A 24,940-nucleotide genomic window follows, 5' to 3' on the forward strand; every position below is an offset into this window, starting at 1 on the left:
TTGGGCAACATGCCTCAACATAGATACGGGTTTTAATTTAAATAATGTTCTCCTCCAAAATACATTTAGATAAGAGATTTGGAAATATCGTAATCGAATACAATAAAGAATTAAATTGCCGTATATTATTAGAAAACCAGACATGGAAAAAGATGGGTAGGTGTGGGCGCTCTTTTTAGGTTCTGTTTGACGAACTCATTATCAAAAGGTGTAAGTGTAAATTACTTTCTTACCTAAACCTACTTCTATTAGACTCTTTTATTCTGCATTCTTCAAATTTTTTGGGCATCTTGAAAGATTCCTTTAAAACAAAAAAAAGGGTAAAAGATTGAGATCAGAAGATGGTTTTGTTGACAGGTGGTGCTGAAGTTTGGATTCAATGAATTTCGAAGTTCTTGCGATATTGTCAAGTTTTCCTCTTGGAATACCATATTTGTTTTAATAGATATACTGTAGTTGTTAGTTTAGATATATTATTTTTCATAACCGAGTTTGTTTACATTTGTATATGTTAGGATAGAATGATGTAGCCATGTAGGTGGGATCTTGATAAGTGATAACTATCAATTTACAGAATCTTTGAAATGAATCTACGTGTCCTCAAAGGTAGCATAATATATTTACATTATAGTATTAACAGCAGGTACCACCGTCCACGTGTGCATAAAGTTTTGGTGTTTCTAGACTCTCTTGTCATACTACTAACTGAAATATTGTAATATGGTTTTCACACTAAAAAATCGAATCAACCCAATATATTATCAAATCAAACCAACGACGATAAATTTTACCTAAAACTTTTTTTTTAAAACGATTTTCAGCCGAAATATCACAAGATTATCGGTCTTGGGCTAGACTCTAGAGAGGGATAGATAGATGGAACTTAGAAAATAATAAATGGAAAAAGATATTAAAAGAATAATAACTTTGAAGTTCAAAGTACAATCGGAATGGAATATCAGTCTTTTGCGTGAATGCGTGTGATGTGAGTCTTGACGTCGTATATGGAACCAAAAAGGTGAAAAAGCAAACCGAGTTATTAAACCACTAATTAAAACTATAAGACATTCTTAGCACATCGGATTAAATAGAAGAAAATCAACAATAATTGAGAACGGAAGCATTAATTATGACATGTAATAAACGGGAAAAACAACGACAATTATGGACTTTGGAAGCATCGATTGTACTGGGGTTTGGAGCATCAATAATCCATATTTTGGATACAACAACAATTTTGTTTGTTTTTTACTCAAATAAAGATGCTATATTTGTTATGTTCAAAATCTCTATACATCTTTCGGTCTACGGCCAAATAGGCAAATACTTGCACCAATTACAAGCAAGTAAGTTTATATCTTGACATATAATCAATATATGATATAGTCCATGCGATTCCAGCTAACCACATATAACTAATTCATACTTTAGTGGAGCTAGCCAGATATAACTTTATTCATATAGTAGTGTGGTTATGAATCCAATATATAATTGATAGAGAAATGGTAGTTTCGAAGTAACGAAGGTTGACAATTTCAAAAAGCCCATACAATCAGTTTGAGAGACTTAAAAGAGTTGAATAATGTACAGCAACAACGAGTCAAAGTCATGCTTGTGTGTTACGTGTTCTATATGTGTCCATGATTATAACGCAATAGCAATATCATGTCGGTGCGCTAACTTGTTTTGACTTTTTGGGGTCATTAAACTAAAACATCAGTTTCAATATACATATACATGACGTCATAAACGTTCCATTCAATCGCTATGCCATTTTAATATAATAGAATTTTGCAACTTTTTTTTTTCCTCAAGGTAGAATTTTATAACTATAGATTAAAATTGGATAATTAAAGTTCTTTGTTCGTTTATTTGATTAGTTTTTCTGTAGTATAGGGTCAAACAAGGCAATGTTAAAAGTCAACCATCTTCTTTATTTATATTTGTTCCTAGTTAATTACACTTAACACTGTTTGTTAATTCATTGAAATTGTTTTGTCATGTACTAACTATTGATTATTCAGTCACCGTCCCATGACATGATAATCCCACCAAGGTACCAACACGTCCAAAACAACGAAATAGGAAATTATTATTTAGAATCTAATGGGCTAAAAATAAGGCCCAAATAAAAAGCAAAGGCCCAATATATACTGTCACAAAAACCCTCAAAGAACAGTGAAGCTCTCATCACGATCGCAACAATGGCGGCTGCTGCGAAGGAGATCCTACGGCGACCAGTGGCGGCAACAATAAGGCTAACCGTTCCGGCGGGAGGAGCGAGGCCAGCCCCACCGGTAGGTCCGGCGCTAGGTCAGTACAGGCTTAACCTGATGGCTTTCTGCAAAGACTTCAACGCTAGGACTCAAAAGTACAAACCAGACACTCCGATGGCCGTGACGATAACGGCGTTCAAGGACAACTCTTTCGAATTCACCGTCAAGTCTCCGACGGTGTCGTGGTACATCAAGAAAGCAGCTGGAGTCGATAAAGGAAGCACACGCCCGGGTCATTTGTCGGTGACGACGCTATCGGTGAGACACGTGTACGAGATCGCGAAGGTGAAGCAGACGGATCCGTTTTGTCAGTATATGCCGTTGGAATCGATTTGCAAATCCATCATTGGTACTGCTAATTCTATGGGTATCAAGATCGTTCAGGATTTGGAGTGATTTTAGGGTTTCTGATGAAAGAGTGGAATCAATTTGCTTCTGGTAAACGTCTTTGCTTTGAGTAGTAAAGTATAAACCATGAATGAATTTCACAGATTGTTTTGTGTTTTGGTGTTACTTCCATTGTGTTGTTTGTTTCAATGGATAATTGAGCTCCAAAAGCTTTCCAAAATCAAAATAGATATTGAGTTTGTTTAACTTTGATCGTTTGAATAATTTGGACAGTAAAGACATTGCATTGTTGTTGTTGTGGATGTAGAAATTGTTCGTATGAGCAAAGTATTCTAAAGTTTGGTCCTTTAACTTGATATATCAGATTCCATGGAAGAAGTTTTCCTCTGTAAATTCGATTTTTTCAGAGAATTGTGTGTTCATAGCTCAGTGATTTGAAGGAACAATGGGGGTGGTCTGAAATGGCAAGACATAAGTAGGATCTTAAGGAAACAACAATCTCAAATTAACAAAACTGAAAGCTTTTGAATTGAGTTGCTTGAATCTTCTTCTGCAATATGTTTTCAAGTGTCACAGCTTTGTTTGTAGTTGTATGTTTGGAGAAACTAGAACTTTTCTTGTGTTTCATTGGAGATTAGTTTGGAGTCTGTAATCGAGCCCCAAGCTTATGAGTTATGACTATCAAGCTCGATGAAATGTCCAGCTCGAACTAGTTGCTTTTGTGACCGGATCTTTAAAATTTGCCGTCTGTCTATGGAAGTTTTTGAAATTTTGGTACCATATCGAATGTTTTTGGTCAAGCAAGACATTGACTTGGCCCTTGGGAAACAATAAGACAGAGACACCTGACCGGAGCAAAGGGCAAAATAGAGAAATAGGGAAAAAAAGTTTAAATCGGGAAAATCTGAAGCAACGAGATTGATTAAAAAAATCACAGAAAAGAGCAAAAAGTGGAGAGGGTCTTACGTTTCAGGGCCACACGCAATCTGAGTGCCATTCCTCTCTTTGTCTTTCTCTCTCTCTTTCTCTGTTCTAAGAAAGGGAAGCTCTTTGTCTTTGTTTGGGTCCTTGCCAAGATCCAATTTTTACGATCAAAATCGACCCGGTGGAATTCAGACACGTCTTTTAGATAGAGATATGTCTTGTTCATCTTCTTCCGGATCAGAAGGAGAAGAAGAGGGTTTCGATGCTTACCGTAAAGGTGGTTATCACGCCGTCAGGATCGGCGATCCTTTTTCCGGTGGTCGTTACATCGCTCAGAGAAAGCTTGGTTGGGGTCAATTCTCCACCGTTTGGCTTGCCTACGATACGCTCACCTCTGTACGCATCTCTCTTCTTTTCCCATTTCTTCGATTGTTTTGTTGCTTTGATCGTAATTCTTCATTTTGACATCAACCATTCATTGGTTTCATTTTTCATCTGGCCTCTGATCTCTGACATATCGAGATTGAATCACATTTCAATGGCACTGTTGCAAGCTAAAGACTCGTCCTTTATATACAATACGCATCTGTTACTCTTAGAAGTCCAATAGATTTTAGTGCAAGATCATTGCTTCATGTGATGATGATTCTGATTTTGATATTGTTGGATTATAGCCCTAGATTTGGCACTGTACTAGTAGTCTCCTCTAGTTTACCAGATTTGTTAGCTCAAAATGGATTGCGTATTAAATGGTTATAGAATCTTTAATCATAGGAAGGTAACTGTCACCCTATAAAGTATATCCTAAGAATGTTTTGCTTTGTATGTTTTTATGTCTCTTGTTGTAGACTTATGTTGCTTTGAAGATTCAGAAGAGTGCACAACAATTTGCTCAAGCTGCACTTCACGAAATCGAATTTCTTTCAGCTGCTGCTGATGGGGATCTCGACAAGACGAAATGTGTTGTTCGTCTTATTGACCATTTCAAGCATAGTGGTCCAAATGGGCAGCATTTATGCATGGTGCTTGAGTTTCTCGGCGATAGCTTGCTCCGTTTAATCAGATACAACCAGTACAAAGGTCTGAAACTGAATAAAGTCCGGGAGATTTGCAGATGTATACTGACTGGTTTAGATTATTTGCACCGTGAGCTCGGTATGATTCACTCCGACTTAAAACCTGAAAACATTCTTCTTTGTTCCACCATTGACCCTGCCAAAGATCCCGTTAGATCTGGACTCACCCCACTATTAGAAAAACCAGAGGGAAACGCAAACGGTGGCGCATCAACAATGAATCTGATTGAGAAGAAACTAAAGAGAAGAGCGAAAAGAGCGGTTGCTAAAATATCAGAAAGAAGAGTCTCAATGGTTACAGGTGAAGAAGCATCATCGAAAACGGAAAAAAGTCTAGATGGGATTGATATGAGATGCAAAGTGGTTGACTTTGGTAACGCTTGTTGGGCTGATAAACAGTTTGCTGAAGAGATACAAACAAGACAGTATCGAGCTCCTGAAGTAATACTAAAGTCAGGATACTCTTTCTCTGTTGATATGTGGTCTTTTGGTTGTACGGCTTTCGAGCTTGTCACAGGAGATATGCTATTTGCACCTAAAGATGGAAATGGTTATGGGGAAGACGAGGTAAGATCTAAATCTAACCTCAAGAGTTTGCTGCTTCATTGTTTTAGCCTGATTTCTTATACGTTTTTGTTATCTGGTTTTGGATTTAGGATCACCTTGCTCTTATGATGGAACTCCTAGGAAAGATGCCTCGAAAGGTATGTGTTTTTTTTTGCTTTCCCACTGTGTTTTCTTGGTTTATAGTCTGCTTTTTGATATGCTTGTTTGAGCAGATTGCCATTGGAGGGGCGAAATCGAAAGACTACTTTGACAGACACGGGGACTTAAAGAGAATCCGACGGTTGAAATATTGGCCACTTGATCGCTTGCTGATTGATAAATATAAGCTTCCGGAAGCAGAAGCAAAGGAGTTTGCTGAGTTTCTGACTCCGATTCTTGAGTTTGCGCCGGAGAAACGACCAACTGCTCAACAGTGCTTGGATCATCCATGGATGAATGTAACAACACAGAACGATGCAGAAAATGTAGATGACCAAATGAACAACTTGCATATCAAAGGGTGAGAGAAACTCAAACTTCTTGTTTTTTTTGTGGTTTCATTCCTTTGTTCGTTTTCTTTTAATATAACTTTCTTCTTCTCTTTATATGTTTTTTGTTTTGTATAATTTCTCTTTTTTTTTTGGGGGGACCTATGATATATTGATTTAACCATCGAGTTCATTTGTTGCTTATTAAGAATGTCTATGTAGCGATGAATTGACTAACAAAGATGTTGCATCTTCTTATTTTAGACTTTGAATTTTGAATGTTCTTTTGATGTTTTGATATTATTGCTAGATGTCAGTTGGTTTGGGTTTAGATCAAATTTGGTTTTGGGTTTGTTTCGGTTGCTAACAAAAAGTTTTAATATCTATTTCTATCAGAATTTAATTTATTTTAACTAAAAAATGGTAATTAGTATTTGATCGAATCTAGAAAATTACTAGATCCCATAATTTACGAGTTAGTAGTACGTATGTCTAAATTGCAAATTTTGTTTATCCCTCTTTTTAATGATAGTTCATTTGTTTCTTGTCGGTTAATACAAAATTATTTTCTTGTTAAAAATATAAATGTTTCTGTCGGTTGTTTTTGTCAGCGTCATGTAGATATAGTGCAGTTACATTATACTTTATTGACTATCATATGAGTTTTTTTAGTATACCTGGTCAAAATATAACATGAAGTTCCTATTTTAGACATGTCATTGTCAATGTATTTATTCAAGTAATAAATTTAGGTTTGATAGAAACCAAAATACCCTAAATGGTGAAACTGAAATTTCACTGTCATATAAATTAAAAAATAAAAATTTACTCTAGTTAGTAGTAATTCTAAAAAGCGACATGGCCAGATGGGTTTTTAACTTTCAGACCACATGTGACGTACATGACTTCGTAGCTTTGTCTTTAGAGAATTTGCGTGTACTTCTGTGTCACACGTTCCATATCACCACGTGGATCTACACGTGACACCCTGTATCCAATCGTTGAATCCATTCAAAAATATTTGTTTCGTTGTAATTTTCTTATTAGCTAATTGTTTCTTAGCAAATAAAAAATGGATTAGATGAAGAAAAAACTTACCATTCAACAAAAAACAAGTACATCACTTTATTGCATCTATGAATCCAAAATATCAAACTTTCTTCTACACAACAACTGCGAATAAACCCATATATGTATTATGTATATATTTAACAATATATAACATAAATTTTAAAACACATCCAAAAAAGGAAACAACAATGTGATTCTTCTACCGAAAATGGTAATGCTGACCAAATCTTGAAAAAAAGAGTCATTTTTTCTGTAGACAATGGTAGTCACTATGACCGTACGGCTTTGTTCTGCTTCACACATTCTGGTGCCTTTATGTCCTGGCATTTCCAAGACGACGATCCTGCTATGACCGTGATCGCACCACCGTCTTCCTGCGGCTGAGCCACCGGTAATGGAGACGCGGAGGAAGTTCCGTTTTCTTGATTTCTAGAATTACAAATGCTCAAAGGAAGCTTCTTTAGCTTCACTCTTCCTCTTCTTTTAACCAATGAGTTGCTTTCTTCCCCTGATTTCTCCATCATCAGCATCGAATCCGCTTCATCCCTGTTTGATCTAGCTATCTCTAATCCTTCATAGGAGCTGTCTGAATCCACAACTCCAGCAATGTCTTTCATAGAACCGGTCACTATAATACTACTACTCCCACCTTCAACTACGCTCTTGTTCTTCTTCTGCTTCTTGTATCTCTGACCATTCTCCTCGCTAGTTCTCAAGACTCTAGGATACGACGTATTGTCTATAGCTCGATGCAACCTACGCGCTAAATCATCTTCCTCGTCTCTTAGCTGCCCCTTTGAATACAAGAGCTCGACGGGGACATGTTTCTTCTGCTTGTTCTTCCTAGGAGACCTCTCCTTGCAATCAGCCATTGCTTCTTTAGGAAAAGAATCAACCAATTCCAATGCCCTCTTAGCCGCAGCAATCGCCTTAGCGGAAATCAAAGCCTTCTCGTTAGCAATAGCTCTCGCAGCCTTTGCAGCTTTAACCGCTAAAGCAGCTGCAGATCTCGTTGCCTCCACGAGCTCTTCAGGTGACTGGTCATTGTTGAAAGGAGAAGATAACAAGTTGCCGAGATGGGTCTGAACATTGGTGGAAGCAGAGGAAGATCCGTTTGAGTTTGAAGTAGAGGAAGAAGAAGCGAAATCTGAAGGAGAAGATCCATTAATGCCGTTGGAGTTAAATTTCTTGAATCCAGCAAGTAATCGTTTTCGAGGAGGGAGATGCGAATCGGAATCGAGCTGATTCATGTCACACGGATTCGTCTCCATTTTTGAATCAAGCTAAAAACCTAAATCTGAGAAACAAGAACACGAAGTTGTTGTGTCTTAATATCGGATTAAAATGGATCGGAATTCGAATTATGGATGAGATCAGCTCGATGATAACACTATGGAACAACAAATCAGAGTAAAATACATCACGAGGAGTCAGCAGCTGAATCATTTCAGATTACAAGAGTCCAAAAAACCAATTCCGTTTTCAATAAAGATCGATATTTTAAGCAATAACATGAATCGATCCTTCAAACCCATAAATCAAATAAGCATCCCAAAAATTACATAATTTAAAAGCAGAAATTTTTGACAAGAAGAGCTGAATTACTCGATCATAAGGTGATCGATGAATAATAGGAATCACACAGCATTGAAAGAAGAAGAATCATAAATCACATGTATAAAACAAATTTTAAAAAAAGAGAGTATAACACGATGAACAACAGAACAAGCAAATTCGGTTTTACCTTGGCGTGTCCTTTAGAGTGTTGAATTGTCGTAGTTTTGAAGTTACCTTATCATTTAGGAAGAAAAGAGAGAGAAAGAGGAAGATGAGAGAGTTTAGGAGAAAGGAAATTAGGGTTTGCAGAGAGAAAGGAGGAGGAGGAGGATGAAGAAGACAAGAGAATTTTGTTCCGATTTTCATTTTTATATGTAAACCCTACAAATCAATCTTTCTTTCTTTAATTTTTTCTTTTAAATTAATTAAGGGACAATTAATGATCACATAGTAATTTTGATTGACATTTGTTGTTTCTTACAGTTATCTCTTACCTTAGAAAATTAACCAGCTGGTCTCATGCTTTCCGTTATTATTACATCCCTCCGTCTAACTATAATAACGGCCGTCATTTATTTCTCTTTACGGAGTTACCTTTATCTTTTTACGTCGGAGTTAATTTCATTTTTATTACATAGAAAAGAGTCAAACATGATTCGATCTTGTGTCTTAAAAGAGAGTTATACTTGCAAATTTGTATCAGAATTTTAGATCATGTGTGTAATCGACATACAAATGGAACCACCTTATTATTTGACGTGTTTTAGATTTTTTTATGGTGGATGGATATTAAAGCAACGTGGTTGATCCAAGATCTTAGTTTTGGGGAAAAAAAAGAATTCGACAAAATAATTAAATTAATCTGATAGAATTATGATCATTAGTCCCTACTTTGGTGAAAAACTAATATGTTTGGCAGAGACAGTCAACTTCACCATCCACTTGCCGTATCATTCTCAAATCTCAATAGACCCCAACAAAGTTAATGATATCATTTTATACAAAGAAATTTATGGAATTATTACATCGTAATTATCAACAGTGTGACCAAAACAATATCATAAAAAAAATATCATCAACACTGTAGGGAAAATATATCAACAATTCAACACCATTTAGACCTTTTTTTTGTCGTTCTTTTTAATTAATATTATCATTCGTCATTAAAGAATTTTATAACGTATTTTAAGATTCACTTCTTCTTGGAAGGATTTTGTTTAAATTATAGATAAAATAGTTTGTTTGTTGTCCACAATAGATAAAACTAGATTTTAACCCGCGGTATACCGCGAGACGATTTATTTTTAAAAAATAATATATATTAAAACTTGCAAATTTTATTTTTATAAAATATTTTTATTTTACAGTTTATAATTATTATTAGGTAACGCTATACTACGAATCCATGAGATAATTGTTAAAAAACTGAAGTTTTAATCCCTACTTAAACAGCATATTAATAATATTTTAAAATTTTATAAATATTGATTCAAATACATCCACCATATAACCTAATTCCAAAATAAAACCCGTTCTTTAATTTTTTTACCCGTCCCGTGATTTTTTTTTTAAAGTAGTAATTTTTAAAATTTAAGAATTATTTTTTATATATAAAAGTTTTGCACATTGTATCATTCTCTAATACATTTATATTTTATTGTTTAATTTTATATATAGTAACATTATACATACCACATAACATTTTTGGTTTTATATAATCTTTTCTAAATTAGGATGATTTGATATGTTTAATATTAGTGGTCTTAAAAAATAATTAATTAAAGATTTAACCCGTATTAAAACGGTGGATTAATTATATTTTACTTTTTTATTAATGTTGATTCAAAAACCCGTCCCTCCAAATTCGTCTTGCCAAAAAATCATTTATTTTATTAATATTAATTTTATTAATGATATGACTCTGAATTATATTCTAAACATTTTAGCTAATAACATCGGAGTGCACCATATTTATTTAATAGGGGAATGTAGCATATGACCCGAATACACTTTTATCCAAATCCACCAAAAAAGTCTTGCAAAAATACTATAGAGATAAGAAACGATAGTCGGTTTTGATAGGTATAAGATTAGCAAATATATTAGTTAGCTTAAATTAGTTAAAGAATACAAATTGAAAAGGTATATTACATTATTCGAATATAGTATCAAAACTTATATAACACAGAGATTTGATAAAATTTTAATTGTTGAATACTTTTTTTTGTGCTAATTTTTATGTGATTAAGATTTAATTGATTTCATGTGTATGTTTTGTTGATATTATCTATATTGTTTAGTGTTTAAGATTATACGCTTGTAGTTTGATTGTTAATTTAAGAGTTTCACTTGTAGTATTCCATCTTGTATTAATATCGATCTAAACCGTCAATTCTAGGATTTTCCAGCTTTTATTAAAAATTGAATCACATCTAATATGTTATTAATTATTGTAGTATATAAGATTATAAATTTTCAATATAATATGTATGAAATTGAATATAAATATTTCAAATTATGACCCGTTACTCAGTAGAAAGTTTTCTTAAATCTATTTTTCACCCGTTATAATATTTTTTCATGTATTGAACAGTTTATATTCGTTTTTAAAAATTCAAATTGTAGCATATGCAAAATAACTCTAATTCTTTTTTTATAATGATGATATTATTTTTCCGCAAAAATAAAATCATATAAAGATGAGAAGTGAACTATAATAATTAATAAAAAATCAATATGATAATTTAGATATCAAATATAATTTGTTGATTTTAATTGGTTACTTTTTTGAAAATTAATAATGTATTTCGTTTTTTAATTAAATTAAATTAATTAAAATTTAGATATCAAATCTTATATGTTGATTTTGATTGATTATTATTTTTGGAAAATAATAATGTATTTCGTTTTTAATTAAATTTAATTAATTAAATTAGTATTTGATTTTTTAATCCTTAAAGAGATAAATTAATTTACTCTTTAAAATTTTATTTCTAATGGCATACCTATGTAATTACTTACAAAAATTAAGGTTACATTTAAAATGTACTTCCCAAATAATATAGTAGGATGATAGGTTCAATAATTTGGCATATATATTAAATCTTGTGACTTTTCTTTAAGGGGCAATTTTTTGTGTGTGTTGTGTTTTGTATGAAATATAACTTAAGAGGGGTAAAAAGCTTTAAGGTGGGTTATCTCTAAATAAATTATATGTGTGTATAAGCCAAAAACTAAAACGCCGTCGTTTAGCTAAACCCTAACCCCCAAATTGCGATTTTCCCTCCAGTTCCACACAGTTGCTGAACTTTCCCGTTAAGAGCGAGCGTGAGATTATGTTGCGAAAGGCGATGCCTTTTTCTCAATTTCATGTCTAATGGCGATAATCAGCTTTGCAGTCTCCAGTAATTGATACCCGCGGGATTTTCTTCTTACAAATTTGGGTCTAGGGTTTTTGTTTCTCGGTGTCTCAGTCCGATAATCCTGAGATGAAGACGATCAAGCCCTTGCCGGAAGGAGTTCGTCACTCCATGCGTTCTGGAATTATCATGTTCGACATGGCGAGGGTCGTGGAAGAACTCGTCTTCAACAGTCTCGATGCTGGGGCGACCAAGGTTCCACATATATCAGTTCCTCCTTCTTCGATTTCTTCTGGGTTTGGAACAATTCTGCTTATCGATATCTCTATATTCAGGTGTCTATCTTCGTGGGTGTTGTTTCATGCTCTGTGAAAGTTGTGGATGATGGTGAGTATATAGCTTCAAAATCATTACTTTTACCTTTGTACTAATCATTGAATCCTAATTTGGAAATATTTCATTGACTTTGGTTTCAGGATCAGGCGTTTCAAGAGATGATTTGGTTTTGTTGGGAGAAAGATATGGTAAGTTCTGGCTCTTTTTTGTTCTCTCATTATGATTTTCGATCTGATGAGAAACTAATCATGAGCAATGTGTAAAAGCAGCTACTTCAAAGTTTCACGACTTCACCAACGTGGAGACAGCTAGTGAAACTTTTGGATTTCGTGGAGAGGCCTTAGCTTCAATATCAGATATCTCGTTACTGGAGGTTAGGACAAAAGCTATTGGGAGGCCTAATGGTTATCGAAAGGTTATGAAGGTATGGGATGTCTTTTGATGCGACTCAACACTCCTACATAGTTTCTGTGGCGTTGGTTATGGTTTTAAACTTCTGAAAACGCTTTTCAGGGATCCAAGTGTCTACATCTTGGAATTGATGATGATAGAAAAGACTCTGGCACGACGGGTAATGTGTCTTTTGTCACCATTGCTTTTTCTATTATGCTTACCAATTGTGATAGTGAAGCATTAAGTACAATTTTCAGACACTATTTGTGCTATACGATAGAGAAATGTGTTCGATTTTTGGCTAACATTGGCACATGCATGATTAATATCTGATCTTGACCTGGTTGATGCAGTAACTGTCCGAGATCTATTTTACAGTCAGCCAGTGAGACGAAAATATATGCAATCCAGGTTCGTTTCTTAGACACTTACTTTTTAGATTAAGACATCTGAATTTTAATCTATCTTCGCCTTGTCTCAAGTTTTTTTGACATGCGACCATGTTTTTTCTTTGCAATGGTAGCCCCAAGAAAGTTTTGGAATCTATCAAAAAGTGTGTGTTCCGGATTGCCCTTGTGCACTCCAATGTTTCCTTCAGTGTTCTTGATATCGAAAGGTGCGTTCCTACTTTCATTTAAATATCTTTATGAAATCCGCCCTTCTGATCGTTTCCTTGTTACAGTGATGAAGAGCTTTTCCAAACCAATCCTTCTTCTTCAGCATTCTCACTACTGATGAGAGATGCAGGGACCGAAGCTGTAAATTCGCTTTGTAAAGTAAACGTTACAGATGGCATGCTGAATGTCTCTGGGTATGTATCTGGTCCTGGAGATAGTTTAAAGGTAGGTTACTTGCTCCACTTGTGGGATTCAATATTTATCTCCCTTTTTTGTCAGATCGTAACTTTGAGCCTTACCTTTCTGAATAATTGTGGTACTTTCCTTGCAGGCCTTGCAGTATATATGTATCCATATTTCTGCATCTTTTTATGTGTGACTATACATCAACTATCTTCTGAAGTTTAGTTAGGCAGTTTCTGTATATGGTTGTATGGCCTTCACAGCAACAGATATCAATTCAAGATTCATTAGCAAAGGTCCTATTCATAAGCTGCTGAACAACTTGGCTACTAGTTTTGAGTGTGCGGATGACTGGAAGCCTACGGATGGGCAACAAACAGGAAGACGCAATAGACTTCAATCCAACCCTGGTTACATTCTGTGCATAGCATGTCCACGCCGTCTTTATGAATTCTCGTTTGAACCATCAAAGACGCACGTTGAGTTCAAGGTATTAGATTTCTCTTGGATCTAAATTTAGGTAGATTTTAATTTTTTTTTATGATTGCAAATATTTCTATCTGTGGCAGAAGTGGGGACCTGTACTTGCCTTTATAGAAAGAATCACTCTAGCCAACTGGAAGAAAGATAGAATTCTTGGTATGCCACACTTTTCTCAATCTCTGATTGTATCCCTGATATTTATGGGGTTTTCAATGTATTTCCAACGGTTTTCTTAGAACTTTTTGATGGGGGAGCTGATATACTGGCAAAAGGTGATAGACAAGACCTGATTGATGACAAAATTAGACTTCAAAACGGTACACAAGTTTTTCAAAATGTTACATTATATAACATTAATTCTTCTATATCGGAACGGGGCAGTATTTTTTGTTTGTCCCTTTGACATTCCTAGGCAGCCTTTTCTCAATTCTTCATTTTCTGGATGCAGATTGGCCAGAAGCTATGGAACCTGCAAAAAAGAAGCTGAAGAGAAGTAATGATCATGCACCTTGTAGTTCTCTCTTGTTTCCGTCTGCTGACTTTAAACAAGATGGTGATTATTTTTCTCCACGAAAGGATGTATGGTCTCCAGAATGTGAAGTCGAACTGAAAATTCAGAATCCCAAAGAGCAAGGTACTGTAGCTGGATTTGAAAGCCGGACTGATTCTCTTCTACAGTCACGTGACATAGAAATGCAAACGAATGAAGACTTCCCACAAGTTACTGACCTCCTTGAAACAAGCTTGGTTGCTGACTCTAAGTGCCGTAAACAGTTTCTAACAAGATGTCAGATTACCACACCTGTCAATATCAACCATGATTTTATGAAAGATTCAGACGTGTTAAATTTTCAGTTTCAAGGATTGAAAGATGAGTTGGATGTCAGCAATTGCATTGGAAAGCATCTCTTGCGTGGTTGCTCTTCAAGAGTAAGCCTAACCTTTCATGAGCCTAAACTATCTCATGTTGAAGGGTATGAATCCGTCGTGCCTATGATACCTAATGAAAAACAAAGTAGTCCGCGGGTCCTAGAGACCAGAGAAGGTGGTTCGTACTGTGATGTTTATTCTGATAAGACTCCTGATTGTTCCCTAGGGAGTTCATGGCAGGATACTGATTGGTTTACTCCACAGTGTTCCTCAGATAGGGGATGTGTTGGAATTGGAGAAGATTTTAACATTACCCCCATAGATACTGCGGAATTTGATTCTTATGATGAAAAAGTTGGTAGTAAAAAGTATCTTTCTTCTGTCAATGTGGGGAGCTCTGTTACTGGTAGTTTCTGTTTAAGTTCTGAGTGGTCTCCAATGTACTCCACACCTTCTGCGACCAAGTGGGAGTCTGAGTACCAGAAAGGTTGTCGAATTCTTGAACAGAGTTTGAGACTGGGAAGGATGCCTGACCCTGAATTTTGTTTCAGTGCAGCTAACAACATCAAATTTGACCACGAGGTCATACCTGAAATGGATTGCTGTGAAACCGGTACAGACTCTTTCACAGCTATTCAGAACTGCACTCAGTTAGCTGATAAAATTTGCAAGTCTTCGTGGGGGCATGCAGATGATGTGCGTATTGACCAATATAGTATCAGGAAGGAAAAGTTCAGTTATATGGATGGCACACAGAACAATGCTGGTAAACAAAGGTCAAAAAGAAGTCGATCTGCTCCTCCATTTTATCGAGAGAAGAAGAGATTTATCAGCTTAAGTTGTAAATCAGACACAAAACCAAAGAACTCTGATCCATCAGGTTCATACTTCTGGTCTTTTTTTCAGATGTGGTTATTTTGTTGCTACTGTTGTTTAAGTTTTGGGGATGTGGTATAAAAGATAGTAATGAGGTCTAACTTTCTGCAGAACCTGATGATCTGGAGTGTTTGACACAACCTTGTAATGCATCTCAAATGCATCTTAAGTGCAGCATCCTTGATGATGTGTCGTATGACCACATACAAGAAACAGAAAAAAGATTGAGTTCTGCCTCAGACTTGAAAGCATCTGCTGGTTGCAGGACTGTGCACTCAGAGACCCAAGATGAGGATGTGCACGAAGGTAATATTTATCTTATTTTAGCTGTATTCTCTTTATCTGAATAATCATCTCCAAGACACTGCTACAAAAGAGGAGACATTATATTTTGTCATATCTCCTAGTTCGCTGTAGACTATAGTTGTTAGTCAAAACGTGCTCCTTTCCAAGTTTGTTAATAGGAAGTCTTTCCTTTTTTCTTCTCCCCTCTTCCATCTGGAGTATTTAAGTATGTTATCTATCTCGCAGACTTCAGCTCAGAGGAATTTCTGGATCCAATTAAATCCACAACAAAATGGCGCCATAACTGTGCGGTCTCTCAGGTTAGGCAAATTGAAATGGTTTGTTTGTCTAACAGTATGACTTTCCGTTTCCATCTATGGAAGACAACTGAGCATCCATCATATTTTTCATCGTTGTGCAGGTTCCCAAGGAATCACACGAGCTTCATGGTCAAGATGGTGTATTTGATATATCTTCGGGACTTCTGCACTTACGATCCGATGAATCCTTGGTTCCTGAATCTATCAACAGACACTCCCTTGAAGATGCCAAGGTTCTACAACAGGTTGATAAAAAATATATCCCAATCGTTGCTTGTGGAACAGTTGCCATCGTTGATCAGGTTCGTCTTTCGTCTCATTTATCTAAGATTCTGGAAACTTTATATCTGTAGATGGTTGATGAATATATTCAAACTAAGACACCATAAGTTGTGGAAACTATTTCTCTTAATAAATGTCTTGCTACAAGTTGATCTGAGGGAACAATTTCTTACAGCATGCTGCCGATGAAAGAATTCGTTTGGAAGAGCTGCGTACAAAGGTAAGAGCATCTTGGAATCTCAACTTCATGGAACTACTTTTGTAATGTTTCCTAGTTTGAATAATATTGTTCTTCTAATCAATTGATAAACAATAAAAATATATAGGTCCTGGCAGGGAAAGCGAGGACAGTCACCTACTTGAGTGCAGACCAAGAGTTGGTACGTTTGAACATGATACTAGATAATAGATAAAATCATCTGCTGAACTTGATCAGAGTTCTCTACTCTGCCTCAGTTTATTAATGATGCATTATTAATTTTTGTGTTGACATTAAAGGTACTGCCGGAGATGGGTTATCAGTTACTCCAGAGTTATTCAGAGCAGATAAGAGACTGGGGTTGGATCTGCAACATTACTGTAGAAGGGTCAACGTCCTTTAAGAAGTAAATTACTCTTTTTCCTTTTTCTTAACTATATGAAATACTTGATCATATATGAGGCCGTATATTCAGTTATGTGTTTTAGATTGGGCTTCGTGATTCATTGTTTTCCTTTTCTACAGAAACATGAGCATCATCCAGCGGAAACCAACACCAATCACACTTAATGCGGTAAGGCGATTAGTCTACCTCTTTCATTCAACTTACTGCTTTTGCCTGTTAAAAGAGTTTCTATACTCACTTGAATCATCACTCTGTTTACCCCACTTGTAGGTTCCATGCATTCTGGGTGTAAATCTATCAGATGTTGATCTATTAGAGTTTCTTCAGCAGGTACACTTAGAATCGTGTATACACACATGGCTACTCTTTTCTTTTTCGTACTTTAAATTCTTACTCAACGTTTGCAAACCAGCTTGCTGATACTGACGGATCATCAACTATTCCTCCATCTGTTCTTCGAGTCCTAAATTCCAAAGCCTGTAGAGGTAGTATATTCCTTATCTCTTCAGAATTGTTTTGTATGTGCAAGGATGAGTAAGTGACTGCCATTCATCACTTAGTTTCTCGGCTGATACTGTGTTTTTCTTACAACTGCTAAGGTGCAATTATGTTTGGAGATAGTCTGTTACCGTCAGAATGCTCTTTAATCATTGATGGACTGAAGCAGACCTCACTTTGTTTCCAGGTGCGTAAGAAACATCAAATCCTACCAAAGGAATTCATCTCTTTAATCAAATTAACCCATTAAGTCTGTGTACAGTGTGCTCATGGGCGACCTACAACAGTTCCTCTTGTCGATTTGAAGGCATTGCACAAACAGATAGCAAAGCTCAGTGGAAGACAAGTGTGGCATGGCTTACAACGCAGAGAAATTACACTTGATCGTGCAAAATCACGCTTAGACAACGCTAAAAGTTAAAAAAGTTGCAGCTGTATCATAGCCTTCCCAGGTTGCTATACTCTTTAGTCATACTGTAAATCTTCTACTTGGATGTATAGTTGTATTACTCAGCAAATAACTACTTTCTTACAGTACCCGTAGACAGTGTAAAGCTTTTATAGGTTAATAGTACTACACTAGAGAGTTTGTAAGCTGATATAACTCATTGTACTCTTTGCATTCGATTTAATATGTACAAAAGAAAAGTTCATTGACAAATGATATCCAAATGTTCACCACTCAAAGAGTTTTTTTCTTTTTTCTTTTTTTGTGTCAAGTCAATTCTCCCATTACAGAACATATTGTGTGATCATCTTCCAAACAAAACTGCCAACAACAAGTAACAAATCTACAAGTTCTCTAATCACAACTGCAGTTAACTAGATACATCATGTTCTTCTTCAGCTATCGTTTCACTTTGGTGGTCTGTACCGATAGCAGCACACAATGCTTTCCAAATGGGAACCAACATCTTCAATGGAGGACGCAGTTCCTGTCCAAAGAGGAAATTGAACTCAAAATCAATTGCTATAAGTAATATTCCCGAATTGAATAATTGGTAACTCTAGATTGTTTCTCAAAGTTGTCAGCAGAAGTTTTTCTCTCACAATGTAATGAAACAAACTGGTGCCATTACCTTAAACACCAATGTAAGTTGTTCTTCACCACGAAGAAATAAAGAGAGACTCCAGTAACACGTAATGGGAGTGACACATTCGACCAACACAGGCTTCAAAATCTTGTCAATAGGGATAAACCTGGAGACAGTTTTTCCACTGCAAAGCAGAAGCATGCACAAAAAAGTAGGTACTTGTATGATTGGTAAAACTTAAAAGCATAGATCATAATGGTTCATGATAATTACAACAAATTCAACCATTACCACCTATCTTAGAGACCACTAATACGGAGTAGTTCAAAGCATTAAGCCATCATGGAGTGCAGACAACAGAATACTAACTAAATGGATAAAGCATACCTTAAATATTGAGTTTCAAGTTGGATCCCGAAGGTTGGCAAGATTATCACAGATTCTGAAGAAATCAAAGAAAAGCTAGAATTAGTTAAAACGTGAAGCTGATATCATTTGGTAAGCCTGTAAAGCGTGTATCAGGATGAACCAGGATCTCACCTTTCTTGACGAACTTGCGACTATGTAGCATAACCAAGAAACCACTTAAAAGGCAGCCCCAAGAAAGAGTTCTAGCTGGATTGTCCTGTTTCATGTGAATTATCCCTTTCAACTTAAGTGAAGAAGAAACAAATGGAACAACAACAAAACAAGCTTGTAAAGTAACACAAAAAAAGAAAAGTGCTTTTATACAAACCTTGTCATGTATTAACATAATGCTCACAACAGAATGAAAATATCAAACTATACTCCATCACCAATCCTAAGAAACAAAATGGTATGCCTTTCTCATGATATGTACTAGCAACACTTGTTCTAAGCAATGCATCAGAATCACTCAAATGTCAAGCAGATTCACATCAAAATAACAAACGGCAACAACCAAATTTTCTCTAAGAGCATAATTACCTTTCCAAGCAAAAAGTACATAGAACTCGCCAGAAACACAAGGAAGAAACCAAGCCCCCAACGACGGGCATAACCAGTTCCGCTGCTTCCGTTGATAATCACATGGTGAATATCAATGGCTTCTCTAGTTGACTTACTTCCACTTTCGTGTATGTAAGTGTATCTCTTATTCGAAACAGACAAGCTCACCATTTCAAAGCTAGTTTAGTTGAAAAACAGTCAAATGTATCACCGTCGTTTTACTCCCAACTCATATACGAACCTGCCCAAGGTTAGCTTTCTCAATACCCAAGTAACAATTTTCAAACTTTGAGTCTCAGTCAAATCGGATAGCAACAAAACTTCTCTGCGGCTTTCCGTCGAACACCATGCGTGCGTTATAATAACCCCTCTTGAAATCTCATAAATCTCTCTAACTATCTCCACACAACTTCCTCGAAAACACAGTAGCAATCTATCAAAAAGGACGAAGCAAGGATTCACCCAACGAACGAAAGCCACAATTCTTCGAATTGATCAAATCTGAAACCGGCTTCTCTTACCGGTAAAGAGATAAAAGACGGCACTATGGTGGAGGAGACAACAAAAAGCCAAAAGAGAGAAAATAATACAAACTGTGTGGCGTCCTAAATAAAACACCCTGGCGTTTTTGTTTTATTCATATTAACATCATGCCGTTTTCATCTCGACAATATAAAAACCTAGCTTATTTTTAAGGAAAGGTCAAATCTTAATTAGTTTTGATTTCTCTCTCCAGTACTTCTCGATTCGCCGGCGATCCGAATCTCATTCTTCTGCTTGTCGGAAAAAAAAACCCGTAATTTAAAGTGTGAAGCTTTCGGTTTGAATCATGCGTTGCAAGAGATGCAATGGAAGCAACTTTGAACGCGACGAAGACACGGGGAATTCGTATTGCGGTGGATGTGGGACATTACGAGAGTATGATAATTATGAGGCACAACTTGGCGGCATAAGAGGACCTCAAGGTACATATATACGAGTAGGCACCATTGGTAGAGGCTCTGTTCTTGATTATAAAGACAAGAAGATCTATGAAGCCAACAATTTAATTGAGGAGACAACAGAAAGATTGAATCTTGGTAATAAAACTGAAGTGATTAAGAGTATGATTAGTAAGCTTACTGATGGGGAATTTGGACAAGGTGAGTGGTTCCCTATTTTGATTGGAGCTTGTTGTTATGCTGTGGTAAGAGAAGAAGGGAAAGGTGTTTTGTCTATGGAAGAGGTTGCTTATGAAGTTGGATGTGATTTGCATCAGTTAGGGCCTATGATTAAGCGTGTTGTGGATCATCTAGATTTGGAATTGCGAGAGTTTGATCTTGTGGGTTTGTTTACCAAGACGGTTACTAATTCACCGAGATTGACTGATGTTGATAGGGATAAGAAGGAGAAGATAATAAAGCAAGGGACTTTCCTGATGAATTGTGCGTTGAAATGGTTTTTGTCGACGGGGAGGAGACCAATGCCTTTGGTTGTGGCTGTTTTGGCGTTTGTTGTTCAAGTGAATGGTGTGAAGGTAAAGATTGATGATTTGGCGAAAGATGCTAGTGTTTCGTTGACTACTTGTAAAACGCGGTATAAAGAGTTATCTGAGAAGCTTGTGAAGGTTGCTGAAGAGGTGGGTTTGCCTTGGGCGAAAGATGTTACTGTGAAGAATGTTTTGAAACATTCAGGAACTTTGTTTGCTTTAATGGAAGCCAAGTCCATGAAAAAGAGAAAACAAGGGACTGGGAAAGAATTAGTTAGAACTGATGGATTTTGTGTGGAGGATTTAGTGATGGACTGCCTAAGCAAAGAATCTATGTATTGTTATGATGATGATGCTCGTCAAGATACTATGTCTCGGTATTTTGATGTAGAAGGTGAACGTCAGCTTAGTTTATGTAACTATGATGATAATATATCGGAGAATCAGTTGTCTACAAAGTATAATGAATTTGAGGATCGAGTTTGTGGTGGGACTCTTGCGAAAAGAAGTCAGGGAAGTAGTCAGAGTATGTGGCAAAGGAGATCTGTTTTTGGAATGGTGTCAACTGAAAATTGGTGGAAAGGGAAATCGGAATTGAGTAAAAGGCTTTTGCTCAAAGACTTGTTGGAGAAAGATGTAGGGCTTGAAGCTTTGCCTCCTTCTTACATAAAGGGTTGCGTTGCAGTTGAAAGACGAAGAGAAAAGATTAAGGCAGCTAAGTTGCGGATTAATGCAATACAACATCCTTCTGACAATGTTAGTGAAGGTGCGTTGTCTTTGGAGCTTGAACATAGCAAGAAGAAAAGGAAGAAAGGATCTGAAATTGATTGGGAGGATTTGGTTATACAGACTCTGGTCTTACACAATGTGAATGAGGAAGAAATAGAGAAAGGCCATTACAAAACTTTGTTAGACTTGCATGTTTTCAACTCTGGAGAGGTTTGAATTGAAATGTTTTTCTCTTGGAATTTTTTTATTTCTTACAGTATAATTCATTTAAGGATGTAAAAATCGTTCTGAATGCAGAAATTATCAAAGCAAGCATCACAAGACGATTCAACAATCCATGTAAATGTTTCTCTGAAAATGATTAATAAGATAAACTACTTGTTTCTTTAATAAGCCCTGAAAGAAACAATTTAAGAAAAACAAAAGTCTAATACTGCTTATGACTGACTACCAAATCCATTTCATTGATCTCTCTGATAATTAGAAGTTTCCTCAGCTTGTATTCAATCAGCCTGACATGCCATAATCTTCAACATGATCATAAAGGTTGTAACTTTCCGCCAGTCCCATCTTTCCAACAAGATGCTCATCCCCTACAAACACAAATCACAAGAAATTATCTGAGACAGACACAACTTACTTGACTATTTCTTCAAAGCCAATGTCTCTGTTTTTTTCAGTTACGTGTGAACTAAAAAGGTATCTTTGTTACTTACTTGGGTTTGATAGAACATCTAGCAAGTGAAGGTCTGAGCTAATCTCAGGGCTCTGAAAGCAAAGATCTTCAGGCCTAGGAGCAGTAGTTGTTGCTGTTGTTGTCCCTAACCCATTATTGTTGCTATTTCCATCTGGAAGACCAAGAAGACTCTCTGGCCTCACTACTCTCTTCTCATTCAATGCTTCAACTTCAGTCTCTACCTCAGACTCACCATTATTATTTCCAGAAGAACCTCCACCATGCTGCTTCCTCTTGGATCGAGCACGTCGGTTCTGGAACCAGTTATAGACATTTTGTTCAGCAATCTGGCCGTGTTGGCTCAGCTCTTCTGTTATGTCTTTGATCTTCTGCTTGCTCGGTGTTCCCGTGCCTTGATCGAATATACGTTCCAGAATCTGAAGCTGGACTGGCGTAGGAGTCCACCTCTGTCTAGCTGTCATCTTATGACCTAAAGATGACATCATTGGGTCTGCATATAGTCCTCCCATTCTCCCTCCTGTTACCAACAACAGACAAATGAGCAGAGTTGTTAAAAGTTAAACTAAATAAAAAAACTGAAACTTTATATCTCAAGAACACATCATCAAGCTAAAAACACCTATTTTGGTGGGAAATTCTCGAAGCTCAATTGAAAGATTCAAAGGAGTGATTCTAGAATTCCTCAAGAACCATTATTTTCCTTATTCTTAGCTCAAAAATCCACGAAAAGGATTGGTCTTTGAATCAGATTTAAGCCAACAAATGCTTAAAAGGCAGAGAATTTTCAATTACCCATACACCAAAGTGAAGAAGAATCACTAAAAAATCAATTAAACCACACAAAAATTCTGAATTTTTTTAAAAATTTCAAAAGGAGTCCTTTTTTTATCTTTAGATGAACAGAGAAGAAGAAACTAAATGATAGAAGAAAGGATAGAAACCTGCAAGATCTTGTTGAGCAGTGAGAGTTTTATGCATCTCAACAAGACGCTCACAAATGGTGCCGTAAATAGCAATCTGTTTCCTGAGAGTTTCATACTGCTCATCGGTCATCACCTTCACGTACATTCCTCCTCCGGCGCCGGAGCCGCCATTAACGTCGATCCCTTGAAGATTAGAAGAGTGATGGTTATTGGGTTGTAGCTGATTATCCCATTCCATCATCTCTTTTGTCAGAATTTCGCTCAGAAGATTTCTCTCTTTCTCTGTGTGAACGAAGGAAACAGAGCAAAGTCAGTGCTTTTTCGGGAGTAGAAGGAAAGGTAAAGGCAGAAAAGGACAAAAAAAACTTAATTTATGTTATTCTTTTGTTCTATATTGAAATTATAATATATAGTTTCATTACAAAGGAAAAGACAAATAAGAAGACGGTAATGATTCTTTGACAATCGTTAAAGGAAACTATTTAACCAACGGTTATTTTAGTTCCTAATTTGGAAATTGACCGTTTGAGATTTCACATACGGTTAAACGGCTACTTCCATATCTGAATATTTACATTACCATAATCTAAATGTTATTTGATTTATAGTTGGAGAGAGCCGTTGCTATTTTATTTTATGGAAATAACATGTCTGGATGCAATCGACTTGATACAAATATTAACAGCTAGTTTGATCGTATCAATGAAGTAGATTGTTAGTTTTTTTTTATAGTCGTTGGTTGGTACTTTTCAAGAAACTGAATTACTTTTTTCTTTTCAATATCCATTCTTCAAGTTATGTATTTTGTTTACACCGAAAAGTTTTTTCCTTATGCTTTTTTAGTCCAATTTGTGTTATATTTTTGGGTCAACAGTCAAAATGGTGGTATACAACTTTTTAAAAATGCGATAAAGAGCACTTGTGGCAAAATAAATAAACACTTTTAATTGCCTCTTTTCCTGACCGATTAACTGACATTCCGTTGATTGATAAATTTTGGTTGCGATCTAACTTTTCTGACACATTCTAGGTTATATTTTTCTCAATTATTCTATAGAAGAGTATTAGCTTCACCGTCTTTTGCAATCCCTATCATCTAATTCAATAAGAAACCTTTAAGAAAAACCAAAAAGAAAAAAAAAATTGTTGGGCCAGTCAGGACTTATAAGTTAAGGAGCGGCGACCCAAAAAGAAAATAAATAGTTTCCACGTGTCGTTTAAACAGTAGAATTTGTAGGTGGTCGGTGTCCGCCGCCCATGTTCCACGGGCGCACTTAGATTTTAATATGATCTAATCTGACTCATTAATTGCCAATAAAATTGATCTCTGTCGAATAACCAGGCCAAACAATGAAATGTGACCATGGTCGACAAAAACATGAAGATAAAGAAAAATATAATATGTGGTCATGACTCATGCCGTATCGTAGTCGGGGGCGTAGTAGTGTTTTGTCGGAACGTGTAAATAATTAGCTCTTCTACTTAATTCTGTGACTTTTTTTTTTACACTAATACACAAATTATTACTTTAATTTTTCAGCCAAAACTTGAAATTTATACTTGCTTCACAATTCTATTCAAGTCATTGTCTTCGTAACCTATACGTAAAAATTATCGGAACTTTTGTTTATTTAATTAGTATCGTCGTTTTTTCTTTAAATGATATAACGCCTCATCGTTTTTTCCGGAAAGTGTTTTCGTTTCGGTAATTTTTTTAATTGTCAACA

The 24,940-nt window shown here is 36.0% G+C and overlaps 8 protein-coding genes and 2 long non-coding RNA genes across 19 annotated transcripts; 5 read left to right on the forward strand and 5 right to left on the reverse strand.

Annotated features, from left to right (window-relative positions):
• The first annotated feature begins 152 nt into the window (after window positions 1-152).
• AT4G09155 lies at window positions 153-412 on the forward strand. Its single transcript, NR_142258.1, has one exon. It is a non-coding gene; the product is annotated as an other RNA (long non-coding RNA).
• A 1,699-nt stretch (window positions 413-2,111) lies between these two features.
• On the forward strand, window positions 2,112-3,223 carry MRPL11 (mitochondrial ribosomal protein L11). 2 transcript variants are annotated; one of them, NM_001342353.1, is made up of 2 exons: window positions 2,189-2,714; window positions 2,989-3,223. In NM_001342353.1, the coding sequence occupies exon 1, from the start codon at window positions 2,205-2,207 to the stop codon at window positions 2,670-2,672; it is 468 nt and encodes a 155-aa protein (NP_001329916.1). In that variant the 5' UTR covers window positions 2,189-2,204; the 3' UTR covers window positions 2,673-2,714; window positions 2,989-3,223. The 2 variants fall into 2 exon arrangements, with proteins under 2 accessions (NP_195274.1, NP_001329916.1); NM_119714.4 differs by lacking the exon at window positions 2,989-3,223 and having other exon boundaries at window positions 2,112-2,981.
• Window positions 3,224-3,316: 93 nt separating this feature from the next.
• Window positions 3,317-5,907, forward strand: AT4G35500 (Protein kinase superfamily protein). 2 transcript variants are annotated; one of them, NM_202960.1, is made up of 5 exons: window positions 3,640-3,944; window positions 4,358-4,389; window positions 4,426-5,191; window positions 5,281-5,328; window positions 5,404-5,890. In NM_202960.1, the coding sequence occupies exons 1-5, from the start codon at window positions 3,762-3,764 to the stop codon at window positions 5,692-5,694; spliced, it is 1,320 nt and encodes a 439-aa protein (NP_974689.1). In that variant the 5' UTR covers window positions 3,640-3,761; the 3' UTR covers window positions 5,695-5,890. The 2 variants fall into 2 exon arrangements, with proteins under 2 accessions (NP_195275.1, NP_974689.1); NM_119715.3 differs by lacking the exon at window positions 4,358-4,389 and having other exon boundaries at window positions 3,317-3,944; window positions 4,397-5,191; window positions 5,404-5,907.
• An 831-nt stretch (window positions 5,908-6,738) lies between these two features.
• Window positions 6,739-8,707, reverse strand: AT4G35510 (PHD finger-like protein). Its single transcript, NM_119716.5, has 2 exons — window positions 8,474-8,707; window positions 6,739-8,026 (listed from the first exon to the last, which is right to left on the reverse strand). The coding sequence occupies exon 2, from the start codon at window positions 7,998-8,000 to the stop codon at window positions 6,999-7,001; it is 1,002 nt and encodes a 333-aa protein (NP_195276.3). The 5' UTR covers window positions 8,001-8,026; window positions 8,474-8,707; the 3' UTR covers window positions 6,739-6,998.
• Window positions 8,708-11,534: 2,827 nt separating this feature from the next.
• Window positions 11,535-11,657, reverse strand: AT4G35519 (uncharacterized protein; the record flags this gene model as incomplete). Its single annotated transcript, NM_001125649.1, has 1 exon — window positions 11,535-11,657. The coding sequence occupies one exon, from the start codon at window positions 11,655-11,657 to the stop codon at window positions 11,535-11,537; it is 123 nt and encodes a 40-aa protein (NP_001119121.1).
• Window positions 11,591-17,814, forward strand: MLH3 (MUTL protein homolog 3; the record flags this gene model as incomplete). Of its 8 annotated transcripts, NM_001342355.1 has the most annotated exons (24): window positions 11,591-11,900; window positions 11,981-12,032; window positions 12,122-12,169; window positions 12,251-12,405; window positions 12,495-12,552; window positions 12,728-12,785; window positions 12,898-12,990; window positions 13,057-13,216; window positions 13,323-13,338; window positions 13,444-13,664; window positions 13,744-13,813; window positions 13,894-13,974; window positions 14,106-15,407; window positions 15,515-15,709; window positions 15,935-16,008; window positions 16,110-16,310; window positions 16,466-16,510; window positions 16,617-16,670; window positions 16,789-16,895; window positions 17,015-17,063; window positions 17,166-17,225; window positions 17,308-17,380; window positions 17,495-17,580; window positions 17,656-17,814. In NM_001342355.1, 24 exons carry the CDS (start codon window positions 11,775-11,777, stop codon window positions 17,812-17,814), a joined length of 3,543 nt encoding a protein of 1,180 aa, NP_001328252.1. The 8 variants fall into 8 exon arrangements, with proteins under 8 accessions (NP_001328252.1, NP_001328253.1, NP_001328256.1 ...); NM_001342356.1 differs by lacking the exon at window positions 13,894-13,974; NM_001342354.1 differs by lacking the exon at window positions 13,323-13,338 and having other exon boundaries at window positions 11,775-11,900; window positions 13,057-13,185; window positions 13,508-13,664; window positions 14,070-15,407.
• Window positions 17,815-18,020: 206 nt separating this feature from the next.
• On the reverse strand, window positions 18,021-20,009 carry AT4G35530 (phosphatidylinositolglycan-like protein). The gene is made up of 5 exons (NM_119718.6): window positions 19,376-20,009; window positions 18,968-19,052; window positions 18,815-18,869; window positions 18,473-18,611; window positions 18,021-18,328 (listed from the first exon to the last, which is right to left on the reverse strand). Exons 1-5 carry the CDS (start codon window positions 19,565-19,567, stop codon window positions 18,212-18,214), a joined length of 588 nt encoding a protein of 195 aa, NP_195278.2. The 5' UTR covers window positions 19,568-20,009; the 3' UTR covers window positions 18,021-18,211.
• Window positions 20,010-20,056: 47 nt separating this feature from the next.
• Window positions 20,057-20,401, reverse strand: AT4G09165. The gene has a single exon (NR_142259.1). It is a non-coding gene; the product is annotated as an other RNA (long non-coding RNA).
• Window positions 20,122-21,885, forward strand: AT4G35540 (POLLEN-EXPRESSED TRANSCRIPTION FACTOR 2). Its single transcript, NM_119719.2, has one exon. It carries the CDS (start codon window positions 20,226-20,228, stop codon window positions 21,807-21,809), a length of 1,584 nt encoding a protein of 527 aa, NP_195279.1. The 5' UTR covers window positions 20,122-20,225; the 3' UTR covers window positions 21,810-21,885.
• Window positions 21,808-23,738, reverse strand: WOX13 (WUSCHEL related homeobox 13). The gene is made up of 3 exons (NM_119720.4): window positions 23,232-23,738; window positions 22,310-22,807; window positions 21,808-22,186 (listed from the first exon to the last, which is right to left on the reverse strand). The coding sequence occupies exons 1-3, from the start codon at window positions 23,452-23,454 to the stop codon at window positions 22,101-22,103; spliced, it is 807 nt and encodes a 268-aa protein (NP_195280.1). The 5' UTR covers window positions 23,455-23,738; the 3' UTR covers window positions 21,808-22,100.
• Between the last annotated feature and the right edge of the window lie 1,202 nt (window positions 23,739-24,940).

The sequence above is a fragment of the Arabidopsis thaliana genome, chromosome 4 (assembly GCF_000001735.4).
Source record: "Arabidopsis thaliana chromosome 4, partial sequence".
NCBI lineage: Eukaryota > Viridiplantae > Streptophyta > Magnoliopsida > Brassicales > Brassicaceae > Arabidopsis > Arabidopsis thaliana.